The sequence below is a fragment of the Theropithecus gelada genome, chromosome 1 (genome assembly GCF_003255815.1).
Source record: "Theropithecus gelada isolate Dixy chromosome 1, Tgel_1.0, whole genome shotgun sequence".
Taxonomy (NCBI): Eukaryota; Metazoa; Chordata; class Mammalia; order Primates; family Cercopithecidae; genus Theropithecus; species Theropithecus gelada.
Window position 1 is genome coordinate 140,673,062 of NC_037668.1, and position 26,202 is coordinate 140,699,263.

Below are 26,202 nucleotides of genomic sequence, written 5' to 3' on the forward strand. Positions count from 1 at the left end.
GGATTTTATCAAATGCTTTTTCAGCATCAATTGAAATGATCATATGGTTTTTGTCCTTCATTCTGCTGATATAATGTTTCACATTGATTGCATATCAATCAATATGCAAATGTTGCAAATGCAAATGTTGATATGTTCAACTATCCTTGCATCCCTGGGATAAATTCCATTTGGTCATGATGAACAAAGTTTTTAACATGCTGTTGAATTTAGTTTGCTAGTACTTTGTTGAGGATTTTTGCTTCTTTTTTTTAGGGATATTGGCCTGTAGTTTTCTCTCTCTCTCTCTTTTTTTTTTTTTTAATAAGCCTTTGGTTTTGGTATCAGGGTAATACTGTCCTCATACAATGAGTCTGGAAATATTCCCAACTACTCTATTTTTCAGAACAGTTTGAGTAGGATTGCTATAGTTCTTCTTTAAATGTTTGCAAAATTCAGAAGAAGCCACCAGGTCCTAAGGTTTTCTTTGCCAGAAGACTTTTTTTGTTACAGCTTTGATCTTGTTACTTGTTACTGGTATTTTCAGGTGTGCTTTGGGTTATATCTCCTTGGTGTTCTATAACCTTCTTGTACTTGAATATTAATATCCTTCCCTAGGTTTGGGAAGTTCTCTGTTATTATTCCTTTGAATAAACTTTCTACCCCTAACTCTTTTTTAACCTCTTTTTTAAGGTCAATAACTCTCAGATTCACCCTTTTGAGGCTATTTTCTAGATTTTGTAGGCAAGCTTCATTCTTTTTTATCTTCTCTGTGTATTTTCAATTGTCTTCAAGCTCACCAATTCTTTCTTCTGCCTGATTAATTCTGCTATTAAGAGACTCACGCATTCTTCAGTAGATCAACTGCATTTTTCATCTCCAGAATTTCTGCTTCTTTTTGATTATTTCAATTTGTTGTTAAGTTTATCTGATTGCTTAATTCCTTCTCTGTGTTATTTTGAATTTCTTTGAGCTTTTACAGCTATTTTTTTTAATTCTATTTTTCGATGTTATTGGGGTACAGGTGGTATCTAGTTACACGAGTAAATTATTTAGTGGAGATCTGTGAGAACCTGGTGCACCCATTGCCTGAGCAGTATACACTGCACCATATTTGTTGTCTTTTACCCCTTGCCCCCACCCAGCTGTTCCCCACAAGTCCCCAAAGTCCACTGTATCATTCTTATGCTTTTGCGTCCTCATAGCTTAGCTTCCACATATCAGTGAGAACATACCATGTTTAGTTTTCCATTCCTGAGTTACTTCACTTAGAATAATAGTCTCTAATCTCATCCAGGTCATTGCAAATGCTGTTAATTCATTCCTTTTTATGGCTGAGTAGTATTCCATCATATATATACCAGAGTTTCTTTATATACTTACTGTTTGATGGGCATTTGGGTTGGTTCCACGATTTTGCTATTGTGAATTGTGCTGCTACAAATGTGCATGTGCAAGTATCTTTTTTGAACAATAACTTCTTCTCCTCTGGGTAGATACCCAATAGTGGGATTGCTGGATCAAATTGATAGTTCTACTTTTAGTTCTTTAAGGAATCTCCACACTGCTTTCTATAGCAGCCGTACTAGTTTACATTCCCACCAGCAGTGTAGAAGTGTTCCCTGATTGGTGCATCCACGCCAACATCTATTATTTTTTGAATTTTTGATTGTGGCCATTCTTACAGGAGTAAGGTGGTATTGCATTGTGGTTTTGATTTGCATTTCCCTGATCATTAGTGATATTGAGCATTTTTTCATATATTTGTTAGCCATTTGTATATCTTATTTTGAGAATTTCCTCAGTCCACTTTTTGATGGGATTATTTTTTCTCTTACTGATTTGTTGGAATTCATTGTAGATTCTGGATATTAGTCCTTTGTCAGCCCACTTTTTGATGGGACTGTTTTTTTCTTACTGATTAGTTTAAGTTCATTGTAGATTCTGGATATTAGTTCTTTGTCAGATGTATATATTGTAAAGATTTTCTCCCACTCTGTGGATTGTCTGTTTGCTGACTATTCCTTTTGCTGTGCAAAAGCTCTTTAGTTTAATTAAGTCCCACCTATTTATCTTTGTTTTTATTGCAGTTGCTTTTGTGTTTTTGGTCATGAAATCCTTGCCTAAGCCAGTAGCTACAAAGGTTTTTCCAATGTTATCTTCTAGAATTTTTATAGTTTCAGGTATTAGCTTTAAGTCCTTAATCCATCTTGAGCCAATTTTTGTATAAGGTAAGAGATGAGGAACCAGTTTCATTCTCCTACATGTGGCTAGCCAATTATCCCAGCACCATTTGTTGAAAAGGGAGTCCTTTCCCCACTTTATGTTTTTGTTTGCTTTGTCAAAGATCAGTTGGTGTAAGTATTTGGGTTTATTTCTAGGTTCTCTTTTCTGTTTCATTGGTCTATGTGCCTATTTTTTTTTTTACCAGTACCATGCTATTTTGGCCTTATGGTATAGTTTGAAATCAGGTAGTGTGATGCCTCCAGATTTGTTCTTTTTGCTTATTCTTGCTTTGGCTATGCAGGCTCTTTTTTGGTTCCATATGAATTTTAGAATTGTTTTCCCTAACTCTGTGAAGAATGATGGTGGTGATATTTTGATGGGTATTGTGTTGAATTTGTAGATTGCTTTTGGCAGTATGGTCATTTTCACAATATTGATTCTACCCATCCATAAGCATGGGATGTGTTTCCAATTGTTTGTGTCATCTGTGACTTCTTTTAGCAGTGTTTTGTAGTTTTCCTTGTAGGGGTCTTTCTACTCCTTTGTTAGGTATATTCATACGTTTTTTTTTTTTCAGCTATTGTAAAAGGGGTTGAGATCTCGATTTGATTCTTTGCTTGGTCACTGCTAGTGTACAGAAGAGCTACTGATTTGTGTATATTAATATTGTATCTGGAAACTTTGCTGAATACTTTTATCAGTTCTAGGAGCTTTCTGGAGGAGTACTCAGGGTTTTCAAGGTAAACAGTCATACTGTCAGCAAATAGGGACAGTTTGACTTCCTCTTTACCAATTTGGATGCGCTTTATCTCTTTCTCTTGTTGGACTGCTCTGGCTAAGGCCTCCAGGACTAAGTTGGAGAGGAGTGATGAGAGTGGGCATCCTTGTCTTGTTCTCATTCTCAGGGGGAATGCTTTCAACTTTTCCCCATTCAGTATTATGTTGGCTGCAAGTTTGTCATAGATGGCTTTTATTACACTAAGGTATATCCCTGTATGCCAATTTTGCTGACGGTTTTGATCATAACCTCACCTAACACATAAGGAATCACATAAACTTAAAGGGGTGGAAAAAGGCATTTCATGCAAATTGTCACCAAAAGTGAGCAGGGGTAGTTATTCTTATACCAGACAAAACAAACTTAAAAGCAACAGCAGTTAAAAGAGACAAAGAGGGACATTATATAATGGTAAAAGGCCTCATCTAACAGGAAAACATCACAATCCTAAACATACATGTGCCTAACACTAGAGATTGCAAGTTTATAAAACAATTACTAATAGACCTAAGAAATGAGATAGACAGCAACACAGTAATAGTGGAGGACTTCAATATCCCACTGACAGCACTAGACAGGTAATCAAAACAGAAAGTCAACAAAGAAATAATGGATTTAAACTATACCTTGCAACAAACAGACTTAACAGATATATACAGAATATTTCATTCAACAACCACAGAAAACACATTCTATTCAACAGCCCATGGAACTTTCTCCAAGATAGACCACATGATAGGCCATAAAACAAGCCTCAATACATTTAGGAAAACTGAAATTCTATCAACCACTTTTTCAGACCATGGTGGAATAAAACTGGAAATCAACTCCAAAAGGAACCCTCAAAATCATGCGAATACATGGAAATTAAATAACCTGGTCTTGAATGAGCATTGGGTCAAAAATGAAATCAAAATGGAAATTTAAAAATTCTTCAAACTGAATGACAATAATAACACAACCTATCAAAACCTCTGGGATATAGCTAAGGTGGTGCTAACAGGAACATTTGTAGCTCTAAATGACTACATGAAAAAGTCTGAAAGAGCACAAATAGACCATCTAAGGTCACGCCACAAAGAACTAGAGAAACAAGAACAAACCAAACCCAAACCCAGCATGTTGTATTTTTCCTTACACGGGGCACCAGTTGGGTATTGCTCCTCACAAGAGTGCATTAGCAGACCCTGACCCAAATGCCAGATGGATAAAACGTACACTGACACACAGATATTCTGCTTTGCCAGTCCAGTTGAGTGTCCGACCGCCTGCACACCAAGAGAGGTTTATCACTAAGCAGCTTGCACTCCAGGCATTTATTTAGTATACAATTAACAATAGAAGCGCTGAGTCAACACACTTGTGGATAATTAACATGATTAAGAGAGTAGTTCTACAAATGATTAAAGCTCAGGTACTGGCAGTCTAAAGTAAATACCATTAGGGGGCAATACCCCTAGTTGACCTCCCTCCTGAGAGGGCCATTTGGCTCAAAGGTTAGTTAATGGAGGTAGGGTAAACAGACTTAACTGAGGAAGCCTCTATTGTCCCTAGTATTTACCCTATGACCTAATGCTCTAAGGTAAAAACTGGCTGCCTTCAGCCTGTTCAATAATTACAAGCTATGTAAGCTTTCAGCCTTCCAAAAGGTTTGTGACTATTTCCTATAACTTTCCCTAATATTTCCCTTTAATATTTCTGCCACAATCCTGCGTGAATCCCAACACCAGCAGAAGAAAGGAAAAACCAAGATCAGAGCAGAACTAAACGACACTGAAACAAACAAACCAAAAATACAAAAGATAAATGAAACAAAAAGCTGGTTCTTCGAAAAGATAAATAAGATTGATAGACCATTAGCAAGTTTAACCAAGAAAAGAAGAGAGAATATCCTTTATCCATATAATCTAGAAAACCTAGAAGAGATGGGTAAATTCCTGGAAAAATACAACCCTCCTAGCTTAAATCAGGAAGAATTAGATACCCTAAACAGACCAATAACAAGCAGCGAGACTGAAACGGTAATTTAAAAATTACCAACAAAAAAAAGTCCAAGACCAGAGAGATTCACAGCAGAATGCTACCAGACATTCAAAGAAGAATTGATACTCATCCTTTTGACACTATTCCACAAAATAGGGAAAGAAGGAACCCTCCCTAATTCATGCTATGAAGCCAGCATCACCCTAATTCCAAAACCAAGAAAAGACACAACCAAAAGAGAAAACTACAGACAGATATCCTTGATGAACATAGATGCTAACATCCTTAACAATATACTAGCTAACTGAATCCAACAACATATCAAACAGATGATCCACCATGATCAAGTGGGTTTCATACCAGGGATGCAAGGAAAGTTTAACATACACAAGTCAATAAATGCGATTCACCACATAAACGGAATTAAAAACAAAAATCACATGATCATCTCAATAGATGCAGAAAAAGCATTCAACAATATCCAATACAGCTATTTTATTTTTTAATTTATACTTTTAAGTTCTGGGATACATGTGCAGAACATGTAGGTTTGTTACATAGGTATACACGTGCCATGGTGGTTTGCTGCACCCATTAACCTGTCATCTACATGAGGCATTTCTCCTAATGCTATCCCTCCCCTAGCCCTCCACATGAAGCTGGGGGTGGGGTGACACAAGCCCCACTGTGGCCACCACCACTGGGATTGCACTGGGTCAGATGTATGTTCACTCAAGGACCTAAGACTCTTCAATCAGTAGCTGACAAATCCAGCCAGGCTTGTGTCCTTCTGGTTAAACCTGAAGCCAACAGTCCTGGGTCTCACCAAAGCCTTGTAACCACTACCTGGCTACTGCCTATGTTTACACAAGAACCTAGGGCTCTACAATCAGCAGGTGGCAAAGCCCACCAGGCTTGCGTCCTTCCCTTAATGGCAGTGAGTTCCCCCAAGCCCTGGATAGGTCCAGAGATGCTGTCTGGGAGCCAAGGACTGGAGTCCAAACCCTTAGAAATTGACATGATGCTCCATACTACCGCAACTGAGCTGGCTCTCAAACCACAAGACAAAGTCCTTCCTATTCTTCCCTCCTCTTTCCACAAGCAGAGGAAATCCCCGTGGCCACCACCACCACAGGCCCATAGGGAGTACTTCCAGGCTACCACTCATGTTTCTCAAGGGCTTTTCAGTCAGCTTGTGGTGAATGTGCCAGGCTTGGGACTCACCCTTCAGGGCAGTGTGCTCTCCTCTGCCCCACTGCAGGTCCAGAAATGCCATCCAAGAATCAAGGCCTGGAATCGGGGACACCAAGAGTCCACTTGGTATTCCATCCCACTGTGGCCAAGATAGCACTTAAGGTACAAGACAAAATCCCCTTTACTTTTCCCTCTGCTTTTCTTAAGAAAGAGTCTCACTATAGCCACCATAGTTGTGAATGTGCTAGGTCTCACCTGAAGCCAGCATGCCACAGAGTCTCACCCAAGGCCACTGTGTACTACCTGGTTAACACTGCTGGTCATTCAGGGCCCAAGGGCTCTTTAGTCAGCAGATTATGAATCTTGCCAGAACTGGGTTCTTCCCTTCACAGCAGTGGGTTCACTTCTAGCCCAGGGTATGTCTATAAATGTGTGGGATCTAGGACCTGGAATGGGGACCTGATGACTGCCTGGTACCCTCTTCTACTGTGGCTGAGCTGGTCTCCAAGATGCAAGAAAAATCAAAGTCCTCTTTAGTCTCACCTCTCCTCTCCTCAACAAAAGAAAGGAGTGACTTTCTTTGCTGTGAGGTGTGCTGCCTGGGGTTAGGGGAGGTAGGTGCAAGCACTCCTTAGCCTTTCCAGCTGATGTCTCACTAGGTTGGGGCCCCCCACATCCATTGGCTCAAAGTCCAAAACGGCAGTAGGACTTGTTCAAGAATTGTGGTCCTTGTGGCATACACTGCCTTTCAAGTTTATTGAGGACCACATAGCACTTTAGTCTGCAATGGCGAGGCTTAGTGGAACTCAAGTTCCAACCACTGGGATGGGCGATTCCAATCTGGCTAGAACTGGTCTAAATTCTCCCTCTGTGGGTGGCTGTCAGTTGAGTTCAGCTGGGTTTTGATTTCTGCTGTGACAGGGCAGCAATGAGTTCAATTAACAGTCCCACAAGCATTGCACTCTCCCTCCTCTAAGTGCTCAGATTATCTCTCCCCACCACACAGCCACTGCCATGGGTTGGGGGAAGGATGCGATCAGTGATTCAAGACTGTTCCCTTCCCTCTTGAGTGCCTCTTTCAGCAATATGAAGTTAAAACCAGGTATTGTGGTTGCTCACCTGAGTTTTGGTTATGAAGATGGTTTTTTTGTGCAGATAGCCATCACATTTGGTGTTCCTGCATGAGATATAATCAGTGGAGGATTCTATTCTGCCATCTTGCCCCACCCTTAATCCAAATAATTGTGATATTTTAATAAATATACACAATGTGTTAGTAAATCAGGATAATTAGCATATTCATCACCTCAAACCTTTATCATTTCTTTGACTTGATAACATTCAATATCCTCTTTTTTAAGGGCCAGCCACAGTGACTAATGCCTGTAATCCCAGTACTTCGGGAGGTCAAAGTGGGAGGACTACTTGAAGCCAGGAGTTGGTGACCAGCCTGGGCAACATAGTGAGTCCCCATCTCTACAAAATAAAAATAAAAAATAGCTGGGCATGGTGGTGCATGCCTGTAGCCCCAGGTATTCGGGAGGCTGAGGTGAGAGGACTGCTTGAGCCCAGGAGTTTGAGGCTGTAGTGAGCTATGATCACATGACTGTACTGCAGCCTGGGCAAGAGTTGAGACTCTGTCTCTAAAAAAAGGAAATAACAATAAAATGCAAAATCTTCTAACTATTTGAAAAAATTTAATGAATTATTGTTTACCACAGTTACCCTACAAAGCTATAGAACACTAGAACTTATTCTTCCCATCTAGCTGTTAACCAACCTCTCTCTATCCTCCCCTCCACAACACCCTTCTCATCATCTAATAACCACAATTCTACTCTCTACTTCTATGAGTTCAAATATTTTAGCTCCCACATATGAGTGAGAACAAGAGATATTTATCCATCCATGCCTGACTTATTTAACTTAACATAATGTCCTCCAAGCTCATCCATGTTGCCATAAATGACATAAATGACAGAATTTTATTCTTTTTTTTCTGGCTGGTTTTCTATTTTGTGTATATATACATTGTCTTCATTCATCTGTTGATGGACTTTTAGATTGATTCCTATCTTGGCTGTTGTGAACAGTGCTGCAGTAAACATGGGGATGCAGGTGTCTCTTCAATATACGTACGGATTTCCCTCCTTCACGTAAATACCCAGTAGTGGGATTGTTGGCTTGTATGGTAGTTCTATTTTCAGTTTTCTGAGAAACCTCCATACTGTTTTTTTCATTTAGTTGTGCTAATTTACGTTCCCACCAATAGTGTATAAGAGCTAACTTTTCTCCATATCCTCATCAGCATTTATTTTTTGTCTTTTTGATGACAGTCATTCTATCTGGGGTGAGGTGATATCTCATTGTGGTTTTGACTTGCATTGCCCTGATGATTGGGGATGTTGAGCATCTTTTCATATACCTATTGGCCATTTGTATTCCTTCTTTTGAGAAATGTCTATTCTGATCCTTTGCCCATTTTTAAATCAGATTATTTATTTTTTACTGTTGAGTTCCCTGTATATTCTGCATATTAACCCCTTAGAGAATGAACAGTTGCCAAATATGTTCGCCCATTCTGCAGGCTGTCTCTTCACCCTGTGGATTATTTCCTTTGCTATGCAGATACAGCATTCTTTTCTTGAAAACCATTTAATTGAGGTATGATTGACATGCAAAAAGCTGTACCTATTTAATGTATACAATTGGTGCATGTGGAGATAAGTATACATCTGTGAACAATCTATGCCATAAACTGTCACCTCCAAAAGTTTCCTTCCCTCCTCTTGATTTATTGTTATTTATCATAAGAACATTCTTGAAAAGATAAAATTACAGAAATAGCTAACAGATTAGTGGTTGCCATAGGTCAAGGAGGGAGCAGGAATAGGAGGGAGGGGGGTATAGCTATAAAAGGCCAACACAGGGGATCCTGTGGTGATAGAAGTGTTCTATATATTGATTATATATCATTGTCAATGCCCTGGCTGTCAAAATAGACTGTAGTTTTGCAACATTTGGGAGGGAAACTGGGTAAAAGGTACATGGGATATCTCTATTATTTCTTATAACTGCATCTCAATCCACAACTATCTCAAAATAAAAAGTTTAATAAAAACAATTTTAAAAAACATTTGGCTGTTGGAGATCTCACAAAATAAGATTACTGTTGTCTACTTTAAATGACTTAATTATTCTTCTTCCTGGAAGCAAGAAGTTAGATAAAGTGACGAAGGGAACTCATCAAGGTTTTCCATAGCTCTATGACCATAGAATGGTATACTGCAAAATACAGTGTTTAATAGTCTTTAAAAAATAAAAATGGGTTAAGTTTCATCATAAAGCAATGGAATGTGACTTTCTAATCACTGAATGAAAATGAAATTATATCTGCTTCCACACTACATGTAAAACATATAGCTTCCTTTTGAAATTTTTATAAATATATTGCATATCAAAACTTACCTGCTCTTCTCTGTCTTAATTCTTTTAACATTCAATTTCCAGGTGACAAATGCTTTATTCATTCTGAAAGGAAAAATGCTTCTTATATTAGATATCCATAAACCATTTATATGGAATAAATTTAGTAAAAGCTTAGTAATATCAGAATATTCTCTAGAACATGTTTCATTCATCCTGAGTTACCTAAAGTAAATGCTAAACCATATAAATTTTCTCCCAAACTATCAGCAGAATATAGAGCAAAAGGTAAATGTAAATGAAAGTCCTTATAATTCTCACAGATGCAGGATTCACTTAGCTGCAGCATTCCAATAAATATTAAAAATGATTTTTAAAATATTGTTTTCCTTTATATGTTTATTGGCTTACTTTGAAAAGAGACTTCATACTTCAAGAAAAGTCAAGATTCAATTTTCAGTAATAATGAAAAGGTACATTGATAAAAAGTCTCTATAGTGGTAAGTAGAAAATTAAGGTAATGTATGTCATTTCGATATTATTTAATACTTATGTAAAAAATGCACTTGTAATTTTTAAAACTCAAAGAACCTACATGAGAAGGAATTGGAAAGTTTCCCTGGTTATGATTCATCATCAATAATTGTCATGCATTCTGAAAAAGACATGCCAACTGTTTCTGCAAATCTCTCTCAACTCTAAATGAATATTGCCACCTACATTATGCACGTGTGGGACTAGTCTAATGCAGTATCACAATTGCTTCCTTGGTAGCCTTTGCATCTAGAGGAAAACAACCACCTTTAAATAAACACTGAGATGTGATACTTGTTTGCCAATGTGAGATTACTTATGTAGCTGGTGAGAGCTAGTGGGTAGCAGAAAATCGTGGGGATAGGGGTGTGTCTGAGAAGCCAAACAGCCAATCTTAGTGATGTCGTTGGCTAATTTTGAATCAAAGAAGGCTGAAAGGGGCCTGGAGCCATCCAAGCAGTTCAAAGAGAATCCCATGATATCCTTCAAACAGGCTCACCCGAGGCCTTGAAAATCAGGACTGCCTCAATCAAAATCTAGTACCTTGACCTTAAATCCAGTTCCAAAGAAGCACTCCACATAAGTTACTATTTCACTTTAATCCAAATCCATAGAGTCATGGTATCTCAGAACCCTAGAAGATCCCTGAAAATCCTTAAGAATCAGAGGGGAACCCAACGGTGTAAGGCGTATCTGCACCAGGTCACGAAAACTAATATACCAGAAAAGTTTCATGAGGTAAAACAATGATGCTGATGGTCTAATCACCCCTGTACTGGCATCACCAGCTTAAGTTGTTAACACTTCATCTTTATCTCATTTTTCTATTTGAAATATTACCTTTTACAATATCGTGATCTAAGAAAAACTATGAAAATATTAAAAATAAAATTTAAAATTAAGTATATTAAGTATATATAAAATTAAGTACAAATTAAGTAAATATAAAATTTAATTTATTTTTTTCTTAACATGAATAAAGAAAGTGAATCTTTTTGACTATAGACTTTGATACCAAATGTCATGTAAAAAAATGATTCTTGTCCCAGCTGCAGCTGAATTTAAAAAGTTTAATAAATGATAACTATTTAGGGCAGAGCAGACCCTGAGGATGTATCAAAAGGCAAGCATAACAGTGGAAAGTCTGACACTGACAGAGTCTCAAATAAAAAGATACAGAAAATATTACTTTGGATAATATCTTAAATTGATAACCCAGAATCAAAAACCTATCTAGCCCCAATTCTAGCTCCTAAATTACAGGGATGCAACTATCACCACTCTTTGACGAGAAACTTAGAACTGTTACTCAGTCACCTACGCTACATGTGACAGGTCCCAGAAAATAACAGAACCAGCTTCATTTCCTACCAACTTCATTCCAGGAACACCACTTCTACTGTCACATCCATACTAAACTAGTTCCTGCTTCACAACTTTGAAACTTGCATCTTCTGGAGCTCCCACAGGGCTGCCTAGTTTTCATCATTTAGGTCTCTGCTTCAATGCCACATCTCTGACCATCCTATCTAAAGAACCAACGCACACACACATCTCTAATTCCCTGTTTTATTATATTTCTAGGCCTCATCACGATCTGAAATTATTTATTTACCTATTATTATCTATCTCCTTCCATTAGAATATAAGTTCTATAGGAACAGAAACCTTGTATATTTTTTCGTAGTTCTGTCTCCAGTTCTTAACACAGGTGAAACAAAATAGGTACACAATAACATTTATTCAATAATTAATTTCTCTGTCACAAAATCCTTCTTCTCTTACCAAAAAAAAAAAAATTCTCAGGTCCTTAGTTATTCAAGCTATTTACATATTAAATAAACAATTTAAAATATTATTTATCTGTTTTCCTAGTCCCCAGCAGACAAGAACATTTCACAAGAAAAAGCAGACGTTAGAGAAGAAACAAGAAAATTATAGAACTAGATACAAACACTAAAAGAACAATAACCTGGAACTACTCTGTGAAGAATCAGTCTTGGGAATCCTAATGTGATGTGATATAACATAATGTAACATAATGTACCTTAAAACTAGATAAATTTTTAATCATGAACTTGAATCAACAAGCTGCCTCCAGCTCCCTTACTCTGTTTTATTTTCCTTCAACCACATTTAGTCTCCACTCAATATTTCACATATTTGCATGTTTTCCATTCTCTCTCACCCACTATGATATACATATTTGAGTGCAGGACAATTGCTTGGTTTGTTCAATACAATATCCCTGGCATCTAGAATATGCCTGGTTCTTAACAGACTCTCAATAAATATTCATATAAATAAATATATGCACGGAAAAAAAGGCAAACCCAAGCCAACATAGCTGACTCTTGAACAACATGGGTTTGAATGGCACAAGTCCATTTACATGTACATTTTCTTCCACATCTGCCACCCCTGAGACAGCAAAACCAATCTCTACTTTTCCTCCTCCTCCTCAGCCTACTCAATGTGACAATGACAAGGATGAAGAACTTTATTATGATCTACTTCCATTTAATGAGTAGTAAATTTATTTTCTCTCCCTTATGATTTTCCTTTTTCTTTCTTCTAACTTACTTTATTGTAAGAATACAGTATACATGTACCAGACAAAATATGTTAATGATTGTTTATGTTACTGATAAAGCTTCTTGTCAACAGTAGACTATTAGTATTAATAGCAAAGTTTGGGTAGAGTCAAAAGTTATACTCAAATTTTGAACTGTGTAGGGGGTCAGGGCCCCTAACCCTTGCATTGTGGCAGAGTCAACTGTAGGGTGTATTTAAGTTTGCTTGACTATAAAATATTTTTACAATATTTATCCAAAAAGACTAAAATTAAGAGTTGTAATACTGAAAAGGGTAAACTTCCTTCACCTAAAAAACTTTTATGGAACATCCCATTACTCTGTAACTTATGGCATTTCCTCAAGTTACCGGTAACAAATGCTTTATTAATTCTGAAAGGAAAAATGCTTCTTAAATGCCAAAATTATTGGCATTTCTTCATAAGTTACAGAGGAAATGGGGTGTTCCATAAAAATTTTTTAGATAAAGGAATTAGTACTATTTTCTACTGGTATTACTGTAGTAGAACCCAGATGTCAATCGGGCAACTGCTCCTTCAACAGGATCAAACTACAAAGAACTGGTTTCATTTTTTTTCACCTCACCGGAAATCAGAAAATATCTTGAATTGACGTAATAAATAGTAATGTCTTCTTTCTGATAGCCATTCCAAAGTAGGTATGAGTTCTACTTCCTCTATACTACCAACGATATTAGTGACCTACAAAATAAGGCACAAAAGCATTATTTTATTTATTTTAAAAATATGTACCATTTTCAAGAAATTAAGAAAGCCTGTATTTGGCTGATAACTTCTTGCCTTTATAACTAAGTTTTTTCCATGTATGAATCCTCAGCTATTTTATCTATACCCAAATTTGATTTCCCTCAACACACTGCTTCTACACTTGCTATTTTCTTTTTTTTTTTTGTACTATTTTTATTTTTTATTTTTTTAAATTTTTATTTATTTATTATTATTATTATACTTTAAGTTCTAGGGTACATGTGCATAACGTGCAGGTTTGTTACATATGTATACTTGTGCCACTTGTTATTTTCTAACTCTATTTCTTGTGCTCCGACAGAGAGAAACTTCCTCCTCACCCTGAGATACTTTTCACAAATAGCTGTTCAAATTTGAGTCTCACAATTTTTACATTTTCTATAAAAGTAGTATTTATGAACTTAATGTTAGCTACAGAGATGCGGTAGTCCAAAGTGGCTTATAATCTCACTACCCACATATCCTATATTGACATTCAAAAACTACATGCCCTTCATCAAGGAGTTCTCTCTCTTCCCATGAGTGGCCCTCCCCTATCTGAATGTCACCATTTAAAAAAAAAAATTTATTCCAGAGATAAAAGTATGCATATTTTTATCAGCACATATGTATCTATGTGTATATTCATATATATATAGAAGTTTTTCCTCCATTCTCACTTGATACTATTAGAGGTATTTCTGTATCTGCACATACAGATCTACCTCATACAAAGATGTGGTCTTGCCCATGCATAAAGTTCATTTTAGTTGGGAGGCTGGGAGGGCAGAAAAAGGCAGACAGACATTAAACAAATCATTAAAACAAGTAATTGTATATTTTCAACTTGTGATAAATATCAAAATGCTATATAAGAGTGTAAAAGGGGGATTTCTACATCTGGCAATAAAGTTTCTGACAAATGTGCCAATAAAGAATATTCTTTTCTTTATTATTATAGTTCCCATTATGTTAGCAAATGCTTGTTTTGTAGTTCTTCCTTTAAAAATTTACTCCAAGTATTAACAAAGTATTTGATAGATGAAAAAATTTATTAAAGTTGAATCTCCAAACCTAAATCTCTATACAAAAGGAAAAACTTCACTATTAAATAACATTCTCCCAAGCAGATTCTTATATACAAACTGCTCCACAAATGACCAAGTATCTCTGAAACAGAAAGATAAATGTATGCAATTAAATTCTACATTGGATAATATTTTTGTATTGTAATTCCGAAAGCTTAAAACATTCATTAAACATTACCTTTGAGATAAATGAAGCAGTAATAACCCAAAATTCTTTGCAATGTTTAGCGGTATGAGCCGATACTACCTGAAGATCATACGGATTGTAAAGGGCTTTAGGACTTTTCCGAGGAAGGCAATATACAAATTCTCCATCATCTTCCAAAGGTTTCTGAGATTTAAAAAAATAAAAATAAAGAAATTTAATTAATTTGACTAAATTAACAAAATTAATACAATGGCTGAACTGATTATCCACTAAATTGAAACAATTTAAACACAGATTAAAAATAAGAATACTATATTTGGAGAAAGCTAACATCAAATTGTGCCTAAACAATGTTCAACAAAGATCAGTCTTATGAAAGATTTAACATATTTAATTTTCATCCTTAAAAAAGGATCCTTAATTCAGAAAAAAAATCTATACGCTTAATAATACATGCTTACTAATCCAAAGAACTCGACGACATACCTTTTACATAATATGCCATCTTCCAGTATTTGTCTGCCAACACCAGAAATCTTTGGGCACATTAAATTTGTCATTTATTTTGATAATGATGGCGGTTTAGTATAAGATAAAAATAGCTATTATTTGTTAAGTAATAAATAATGAGTAATAACTCTTTCATATACATTATCTTTACAACCATAAGAGTTTAATCTATTAACATTCACCTCTCAAATTTAAAGAAACTAAGGCTTGATATTTTTAATCTCACTAAACAATTGCAGAAATTAATACTTTGAGGGAACTGAGTGAGGTGGCTCACGTCTGTAATCCCAGCTACTCAGGAGGCTGAGGTGAGATCACTTGAGCCCAAGAGTTTGAAGCTGCAGGGAGCTTTACTCACACCATTGTGGCTTCAACCTAGGTGACAGAGAAAGACCCTGTTTTTCAAATTTAAAAAAATGAATATTTTGATAAGTTAGATAATTTGAGAAAAGTCACAAATTCAGGAAATGGTGAACTAGGGATGTGAATCCAAGTCTGACTCTAAACCCATATTCTAAGCTATTGCAATAAATTATAATGCCTCTCCCATACTTGGCATTGAAAAATCAGCCATTACACATTAAGGAAAATTTTAAGTAAAATGTATTTATTTTAGCTTTAAAATAAAAGTTTCCTGAAACTTTTAACTTTTATGGATAAAAAATTCTAAAATCATAAGAAAACTTTAGTCTTTTCTGGATAAATTTTACCATAAAAAAGCATTTAGTATTTAGTGATGTCCTCAGAAGCTATTTAATTGTGTAACTAAACGGTTTCCAATCATTGTAGTTTTAAATTTTGGATCCAGTTTTACACTTTTTAAAATTCTGTCTTCCTTGAAGATTACTTGTTTCTTCTCAATTATTTTAGCCGTTTCACTTTCTTACTTCAGCTTCTAATATAATCAATATTAAACCCTCAAAAACAAGTTTAAAAACTGCAAATAACAGGAAATAAATGAGCTCTAAATGATGACTTGTATAATGTATGACCTTTTTAATTGTTATTTGGTTATTTGAGTCATTTATGTTCTAAATTAGGTTTCAAAACATTACTAAGAAACAAGATAGATACAAATCTTCCAAATGGATCTCATATATAATTAAAAAATCAAATCATAAAAGCATAAAAATATGTTCCAATTAAATTATTTTTTCAATTAAAAACAAGTGTTTAATCATATTCTCAATCCTTTCTTCACACACAAATGAAATTCACTTTATTTGACAGTCCAAGGAACCCATGTACAGCTATGGTTTTGTTTTGTTTTTAAACTACTGTGCCCACCACCTGCCAGGCACCATGGCATATATTTAATTTTCACAGTCCTCCATGGTAACTATTATTATCTCCATTTCAAGGTCAAAAAACTAAAGCTCAAGAGGTTAGGAACTTGATAACATGGTGAGTGTACAGGTTCAAAACTAGGTAAATCTGATTCAATTATACATGTACTTTCCTTCACATTGTTGCCTCTGAAAAATGATCAAAAGATGATTTATCTTCATGGTAACAGTGTAGAGCAGGGCAAGGTGCCTGTTTTTGTAAATAAAGTTTTATTGGAACACAGTCACATCCATTTATGTATGTATTATCTATCAATGCTTTGGTACTACAGTGACAGAGTTCAGTAGTTGCAAAATCTAAAGTACTTATTACCTGGTCCTCTTCAGAAAAAAATCTGCTGATCCTTGGTTGGGAGCAGTGGTTCTTAATTGTGTATTAGAATCGTGGAGAACTGAATAAAATACAGATTGCAAGGCTCTGCCTCCAAAGGTTTCTGATTCAGTGGGTCTAGGGTGCAGATAAGAATATGTATGTCTAGTAAGTTCTAAGGTGATTCCAGTGTTGCTTGTCTGGGGACCACATTTTGAGAGTCCCCTTTCTAACAGTAGGGAGAGATGATCCTGTTCAATCTTAGAGCACCTGTAATAAATGAGGTCTCAGGACACAAACCTTAGTTCTTACCACAGCTTCTACCCTCTGGTCATGTGACCTTGGACAAGCTAAAATTTCTCTGAAGACAAAGGCTAATGGGTAAGAAAAAAATGAATAGCATAAGGAAACACAGACCAGATGAGATAGAAAATCAGGTACCAGGGAGTTAGAGTGTGAGAAGAATAGAATGTTACATTACCTAACAATTTCTTCTTAAATCACAGAAAAAGTGATATCCAGAAACCAAACAGTAGATTCAAGTTTCAGGCAGATGATACACCTTTCCTGGGGACTCACTCAAAGAAAGTGATAAGAGGAGACAAACACAAACATTTTGATGTGTCATAGACTTAAAGTTTATATGCTTGATCTATTCTCCATTTCTTAAATAAGTAAAATGAAATGATGTCAAATACTTTTGCATTTACCATGAAATAATTGTAACTTGATATTAATGTAATGTTTGACTTTGACATAATATCTGAAATGAAATAAAAATAAAAATATAATTTCAACATTGATTTTTAAAGATCAAAATTAAATAAAATAGAACAATACCTTTAAAGTAATCTTCTGAACTGCAATTTTGGAACTTCCATATTTCAAACTGTGCTGCGGTAATACAGTTTGCCAACCAAGCTTTTCTCGTAGCCTAATAATATTTCTTATCACATCATCATCTTTTGGTTCTGGTATAGAACAATTTAAAAATCCAATATAAGTGTAAATGTGGGCATCACTTAAGGATAATGCAAAATATTCCAAATATTTCTATATAGAGAAAAAAATCTAAATGGTAACTTAAACGATTATATTATTAGAGGAGAAAATATAGCTTAAAATTCAGTTTTAACAGAGGTTGGAAAGAGGGAATAATATTTATCAATTTAAGAAAGATGTCATGAAAGACCTAATTCATAATTACACAGGTAGTAATAAGAGAAGAGACTAGGAACAGGAACTGGTTATAAGGCTTTTCTTAATAAATGCCTAAGCTGGGGGAGGGGCAGTTGGATCAGAAAAGCAAGGGATGACAGGGTGGGATGGAAATATTTTTCCTAAGGATACTCATCCCACAGACACCTTTCAGATCATCTCTCACTTAATCTCTTAGCCAACAGTTGACAATCCTCTCGTTCTTGAAAGAGTCTCTTTTCTTGGCTTTTATTCACTACGCTATACAGGTTGTCCTGTTGACCCTTAAACTTATTTTCTTGATAGAACAAATCTTGGAAAGAGAAGCATACAGAAAGCCATGCTAAGAAGTTATATTTCTGGCCCTCTAGAAATTACAAACAACATTGGACTAAAACAACTTCTTTTCTAAGGATTAAATGAGACTTGAGCTCTTGTATAAGACAGTATGATAACTAGGATGAGGCACTTGCATGACTCTAAGACTGAGTCCCTCTTTACATTTTGTGCCCTAGGTGAGGTATTGAAAATTAGTATTAAGGATATGGTACAACTGTGTATGTCTGACAAGAGGATAAGTAACATTATAGACCCAGATATAAAAATATATACCTTCTAGAAATCAAAATAGTGTGGTACTGACATAGAAAAGCAAAGAAGTAGAACAAATTAGAGTTTCGAAATATAACTACGTATACAAGCCAATCTAATAAGTGAAAAAGATAATTCAAATCAACAGAAGAACGATTAACTATTCAATAAATCATAATGCAAAAGTGGTTAGCCATTTGAAATAAATATGCAGTTATATGCAAGCATAAATTATAGATGGATTCGAGCTGTAAATGTGGAAAAACAAATTATAGAAATACTAGAAGAAAATATGGCAGAATATGTTTATAAAACTGGAGTAGTGAAGGCTTCTTGAAAAAGAATCAAAGCATGTTAAAAGGAAAACAATGATACATTTGACTTGCTCAAACTTAGCAACTTATATACAAGAAAAACCACCATACACAAAGTTAAAATGTAATTAACACATTTTAAAAAGATGTTTATAACCTATATAACAGGCTAGAGATTACTATACCAAATATCTCAAGAATTCTTAACGATTAAAAAATAAACATTTTGATAAAAAGATGAACAAAAAATTTACAGGAAAAGATAAACGGCCCATAAACATATGGAAAAGTATTCAACCTCATTAGTAATCAGGGAATTGCAAATAAAATAAAAATTAAAACACATATCTCACTCAGACTGGAAAAAAATTTAAAATTGGAAAATATCAGCTATTGGCAAGGGTATTCCCCTTGTGTAATATCATGAAAGTATCATAAATTAGCATTTTCATTTTTGAGTGTGATTTGGCAGATTCAACAGATCTGACAAAGACTGTTCAAAAATGGAGGCAATTTCAGCAAATAAAGAACCCTTTTTCAGAATAAATAGTAAAATATAAGGAAGGCAAAACTTTCAAAAAGCTGGAAAGAAAACATCTTTCTAAAAAAGAGTTAGGTTAGTTCATGACAGAATCAAGAATGCTTACTAAAAAGAAACAAGGTCAGGAGTCTGGCAAATTTTGGCTGGGTCCTCTGCTCAGGGTCTTACAGGACTGAAACCAAAGTGTCAGCTGACCATGCCCTTATCTGGAGGCTGGGCTAGCGAAAGACTTGCCTCTAAGCTCCTCAGGTTTGAAGTGGAATTCGTTTCCTTATGGCTGTATTACTGAGTCCCCATTTTCTTGGTAGTTGGCTGGGTACAGTTCTCAGCGAACTTTAGGGTTCTTGCCATGTAGCCCTCTCTACAACACAGCAGTTTGCTCCTTCAAAGGCAGTGGCAGGGCCTCTGCTACTACTTGCGGTCTCTTAAGGGTTTATCTGATTAGGTCGGGCTTGCCTCTAATAGTCTCCTTTGATAAATTTAAAGTCAACTGATTAAGGGTCTTAAATACATCTGAAAATCCCTTTGCCATATAAATAATATAAAAGCATGGGAGTGACAGTCTATCTTATTCACAGGTTCTATTTCCACTTAGGAGTAGGCAATTATACAAAGCATGTACACCAGAGGGTAGGAATACTGGAGGGCATATTAATTAGAATTCTGTCTACAACTTCCTTTTTTTAAAAAATGACTAAATGTTGTTAAATCCTGGTAATGAGTACATGAATACTAAATTATTTTCTCTATATTGTATATTTGAAATATTTAATAATTGTTTTAAAATCTAAACAAAATGCTACTTAGGTCTTTACCAGTTTACGTATTCATGAATTTATAGAAGCTAAATGAGGGAAGCAAATTAAAGAAATGCAATCAGTAAAGGATTAGAATTTTATTTATCTGGCAACCATTAAACCTAAATTACTGGCCTTTCTTACACTAGATACCAATTTCAAAACACTAAAGGACAATGCAACTAAATACTAAGAATTCTTAATGTACAGCAACATTTGTTGCAATAAAGCCACTGTATCAGTTTCCTGGATGCATGATATGGTGTGGCTCTGTGTCCTCACCCAAATCTCTCACCTTGAATTGTAATCCCCATAATCCCCATGTGTCAAGCGTGGGACCAGGTGGAGTAAGTGGATCATGGGGGTGGTTTCCCCCATGTTGTTCTCATGATAATGAGTGAGTTTCACGAGATCTGATTGTTTTATAAGCATGTGGCATTTCCCCTGTTTGCACTCACTCCATCCTGCCACACTGTGAAAAAGGTGCCTGCTTCTCCTTTACCTTCCACTATGATTGTAAGTTTTCTGAGGCCTCCCCAGGAATGCAGAACTGTGAGTGAATTAAACCCCTTCCCTTTATAAAATACCCTGTCTCAGGTATTTCTGCATAGCAGTGTAAGAATGGACTAAAACAATGCATAACAAATTACTGCAAATTTAGTGGCTTCAAACAACATGTATTTACCATCTCACAGTTTCTGTGGGTCAGGAGTCTAGATACAGCTTAACTGCATCCTCTGCTTAAAGTCTCAAAGGCTGTAATCATGGTGTTGGTTGGTAATGGATTCTCATTTGGAGGCTCTATTGGGAAAAGATCTGCTTCCAAGCTCCCTGAGGTTGTAAGAACTTGTTTCCTTGTGATTTGAGTCATAGTAGCTTGCTTCTTCAAAGCCAGCAAAGGGGAGAGACTCTAGAACAAGTCCACCAGCAAGGTGGAGTCTTGGATAATGTAATATAATCACAGCATTGACAGCCCATCACCTATTAGTTAGAAGCATTCACAGGTCCTTTCCACATTTAAGGGGAGAGAATTATACAAGGGCATGAACAACACCACGTCTGTGCAAGTTTTGTGCTGTATGAGGTACTTATAATTTTGAGGATATTTATTTAAAGAAAGGGCGAAGCCTGTGTGAGTCAGGGGCCCTGAAGCTTAGGCTTCAATAGCTTTATGATAAATCTACCTCTGTATCATGGTGTTTCAATGAAAATAGAAAAGTTTTCTTTCTCTTATAAAATGTAAAATATTAATACTAAGAAGAATTTCAGGCATAGAGAAAACACAAACTAGAAGATGTTAGTGGAAGAAAATCTATTTAAATAAACTATTTATTTGGAGATTTAAACTCTTTATCAGACAAAGGTATAAAATTGTTAAATAAAATGAAATCATCAAGTTTTACTACAGTTATATGTAAAACACTATACAGTTTATATTATAGTTCTAAAATCATAGCCTTCAGAGATTGTTCTTAATTAAGAATAGTGATTAAACAATCTCTGTCAATTATTCAATGTAATATTTTAGATTTTCAAAAATAACTTAAAAAGCATTTTAATAATCCTTTAAGCAACTAAACACATAAAATTCAGTAATACTGTTTTTTCTAAAGTCAGTGTCCAATATAAGCAAACAAACCACAGAATAATTTGAAAAAGTACCGTGATTTCTAAGCAATCTGGTTCAATGATACCACATACCTGTTCTATCATATGACACAGGCCTGGCTTTCCTAACTTTTGGACAAGCATGAGTTTGATCCTTTTTTCTCCATGACTTCCCTTTCTCCCTAAGCGAAGCTGGTTCTGGAGAAACCATATGTTGTTGAGTTATATTTTCTTTAAGGTAATCTGAAAATAAAACCATTATTAACTGAATAACTAGTGTGAGATATAAATAATACCATAGTAATTCCACATACCCAGCAATACAGTTAATGATTATATAAGGCAGTATAGCATAGTAGTTAAGAGCACAAGCTGCCTGGGTTCCAAGCTCATATACAAGCTTTAACACTCATAGTCATGTGATTTACTTTGTAAGTTACCTATCTGCCTTGCTTTCCTCACCTTTGAAATGAGAATTGTCATAGTAAGAACCTCATAGGTTGTTACAAGAATTAAATTAGTTAATACATTTAAAGCACACAGTAAGTGCTTACTAAGGTGAATGTTAGTTAACTTTATTATTAGGTTGATACAAAAGTAATTGTGATTTTTGAATATTATACTAAATCTTTAAAGTGTGAATCCTCACATGAAATAAATACAGAAATGAACCTTTTTATTAACTGTAATTTGATAACTGAGCAGAGAAAATATTTAGATATAAATACAGAAAAGTAACAAAAGGTCTATTTCTTATTTTGTCTATGGTTTGCCTAATTGGTAGACTTAACACAAAGAAGAATGGGGAAAATAGTAAAAACAGAGCTTTGAAGAAAGAAATACATTGTCTTGTTCTCATTCATTTAACAAATACTTCTGCAGTGCAAGGCACTGTGCTACAATTTAGGAAGGCAAAAGACAGGATAATTACAAACAAAACAAAGGGGTACAAATGAAATAAATAATAAGTTTTATTTCAACCAATAATCCTAATTCAGAAGAGAGAGAGATAATTTCCCACTTGTATAATCAGAGGAAACCACAGACCTCTCCTGTTCCAAAGACCAAATGTTGAATGATGGTAAGGCTTTCAATTGTGGGGTAGTGAGAAGAAGGGTAGCTGGGGATGAGAGAAAGATAAGAAAACAAGAGAATTGTTCAGGAGATCACAATGAAAAAAAAATTTGGCATTAGTGGAAAGATTCGTGAGGTAGTTGTGAAAACTTTCTTCTATCTTTAAACTCTATTCCTCTCTACCTTAGCTGAAATCTAGTTATTCCCTATGGCACTACTGACATGCGACCCTCTGGTTAGTGGCTGTATATTCCCACACTCCATTTACCTCAAGATTGGAAAGTGAGCTTGTTTTAACACTCCTCACTCTCCATTCACCACTTCCAAATCATTACAACTTGCCCTCTTTCTTTAATAAATAACATAAAAATCTATTCCTTTGAAGCTCATGCTTTTTGATTACACTATATTCTTCCACTCTTTATTGATAAGTACCAATTGCCTGGTCACTCAATCTGGAACTCTGGCTAAAGGGAGAGCCAACTTTCACCATACTAAATCTGCCATCATGTGGATGACTTCAGTGTTCACGAATTAAGACCTGTCTAAAGCTGTGCTCTCCTCCCCTCTTTTCTGGATGTCCTCCCATCACTAACTCTACATAAACCAACCACATTCCCAATTACATAATAGTGCTTGTCATCACTTGGACTCCATCCTCTCAGCTTGTTTAATTCTCCCAACATGACCATTCTTTAAGCTCATCAGGAACTCCAGTCCATTGCTCTATTGCTTTCTTACAATCCATCATCCTCTATTTTATTTCATCTTTCTCTTTATCCAGCTTAGATTACGTCTTTCCGCAGCACTCTTGCCAATATCCTAAACTCCCTCTTTCTGTTGGCCTCACCTGTATGGCAAAACACTGACCCTGGATAAAACCAACTCTAGGGGGCGGAGCAAGATGGCCGAATAGGAACAGCTCCAGTCTCCAGCTCCCAGCAGGAGCGACACAGAAGACAGGTGATTTCTGCATTTTCGACTGAGGTACTGGGTTCATCTCACTAGGGATTGCTGGACAATCGGTGCTGGTCAGCTGCTGCAGCCCGACCAGCGAGAGCTGAAGCAGGGCGAGGCATCGCCTCACCTGGGAAGCACAAGGGGGAAGGGAATCCCTTTTCCTAGCCAGGGGAACTGAGACACACAACACCTGGAAAATCAGGTAACTCCCACCTCAATACTGCGCTTTACCAAGGGTCTTAGCAAACGGGCACACCAGGAGATTGTATCCCACACCTGGCCGAGAGGGTCCCATGCCCAGGGAGCCTCCCTCATTGCCAGTACAGCAGTCAGCCATCTAACTGCAAGGCAGCAGTGAGGCTGGGGGAGGGGTGCCCGCCATTGCTGAGGCTTAAGTAGGTAAACAAAGCTGCTGGGAAGCTCGAACTGGGTGGAGCTCACAACAGCTCAAGGAGGCCTGCCTGTCTCTGTAGACTCCACCTCTGGGGACAGGGCACAGCTAAACAACAACAACAACAACAAAAGCAGCAGAAACCTCTGCAGATGCAAACAACTCTGACAGCTTTGAAGAGAGCAGTGGATCTCCCAACACAGAGGCTGAGATCTGAGAATGGACAGACTGCCTGCTCAAGTGGGTCCCTGACCCATGAGTAGCCTAACTGGGAGACATCCCCCACTAGGGGCAGTCTGACACCCCACACCTCACACGGTGGAGTACACCCCTGAGAGGAGGCTTCCAAAGCAAGAATCAGACAGGTACACTCGCTGTTCAGCAATATTCTATCTTCTGCAGCCTCTGCTGCTGATACCCAGGCAAACAGGGTCTGGAGTGGACCTCAAGCAATCTCCAACAGACCTACAGCTGAGGGTCCTGACTGTTAGAAGGAAAACTATCAAACAGGAAGGACACCTACACCAAAACCCCATCAGTACGTCACCATCATCAAAGACCAGAGGCAGATAAAACCACAAAGATGGGGAAAAAGCAGGGCAGAAAAGCTGGAAATTCAAAAAATAAGAGCGCATCTCCCCCGGCAAAGGAGCGCAGCTCATCGCCAGCAATGGATGAAAGCTGAACGGAGAATGACTTTGATGAGATGACAGAAGAAGTCTTCAGTCCATCAAACTTCTCAGAGCTAAAGGAGGAATTACGTATCCAGCGCAAAGAAACTAAAAATCTTGAAAAAAGAGTGGAAGAATTGATAACTAGAATAATTAATGCAGAGAAGGCCATAAACGAACTGACAGAGATGAAAACCATGACACGAGAAATAAGTGACAAATGCACAAGCTTCAGTAACCAACTCGATCAACTGGAAGAAAGAGTATCAGCAATTGAGGATCAAATGAATGAAATGAAGTGAGAAGAGAAATCTAAAGAAAAAAGAAGAAAAAGAAATGAACAAAGCCTTCAAGGGGTATGGGATTATGTAAAAAGACCAAATCTACGTCTGATTGGGGTGCCTGAAAGTGAGGGGGAAAATGGAACCAAGTTGGAAAACACTCTTCAGGATATCATCCAGGAGAACTTACCCAACCTAGTAGGGCAGGCCAACATTCAAATTCAGGAAATACAGAGAACGCCACAAAGATACTCCTCGAGAAGAGCAACTCCAAGACACATAATTGCCAGATTCACCAAAGTTGAAATGAAGGAAAAAATCTTAACGGCAGCCAGAGAGAAAGGTCGGGTTACCCACAAAGGGAAGCCCATCAGACTAACAGCAGATCTCTCGGCAGAAGAGAGTGGGGGCCAATATTCAACATTCTTAAAGAAAAGAATTTTAAACCCAGAATTTCATATCCAGCCAAACTAAGTTTCATAAGTGAAGGAGAAATGAAATCCTTTACAGATAAGCAAATGCTTAGAGATTTTGTCACCACCAGGCCTGCCTTACAAGAGACCCTGAAGGAAGCACTAAACATGGAAAGGAACAACCGGTACCAGCCATTGCAAAAACAATGCCAAAATGTAAAGACCATCGAGGCTAGGAAGAAACTGCATCAACTAACGAGCAAAATAACCAGTTAATATCATAATGGCAGGATCAAGTTCACACATAACAATATTAACCTTAAATGTAAATGGACTAAATGCTCCAATTAAAAGACACAGACTGGCAAACTGGATAAAGAGTCAAGACCCATCAGTTTGCTGTATTCATGAGACCCATCTCACATGCAGAGACACACATAGGCTCAAAATAAAGGGATGGAGGAAGATCTACCAAGCAAATGGAGAACAAAAAAAAGCAGGG

General features: G+C 36.5%; 1 protein-coding gene across 2 annotated transcripts in view; it reads right to left on the reverse strand.

Moving 5' to 3' along the window:
• The window catches only part of DNAH14 (dynein axonemal heavy chain 14), a 507,005-nt gene that overhangs the window by 451,956 nt on the left and 28,847 nt on the right, over positions 1-26,202 (reverse strand). Inside the window, exons 5-9 of one of the 2 annotated variants that reach the window (XM_025393377.1) lie at positions 22,004-22,153; positions 17,703-17,833; positions 14,727-14,879; positions 13,300-13,415; positions 9,629-9,691 (exon numbers count right to left, since the gene is read on the reverse strand). In XM_025393377.1, coding sequence (XP_025249162.1) covers positions 9,629-9,691; positions 13,300-13,415; positions 14,727-14,879; positions 17,703-17,833; positions 22,004-22,153 — 613 coding nt within the window. Of the gene's footprint in view, positions 1-9,628; positions 9,692-13,299; positions 13,416-14,390; positions 14,631-14,726; positions 14,880-17,702; positions 17,834-22,003; positions 22,154-26,202 lie in introns of those variants that run through there. The other variant, XM_025393378.1, reaches the window with a different exon arrangement.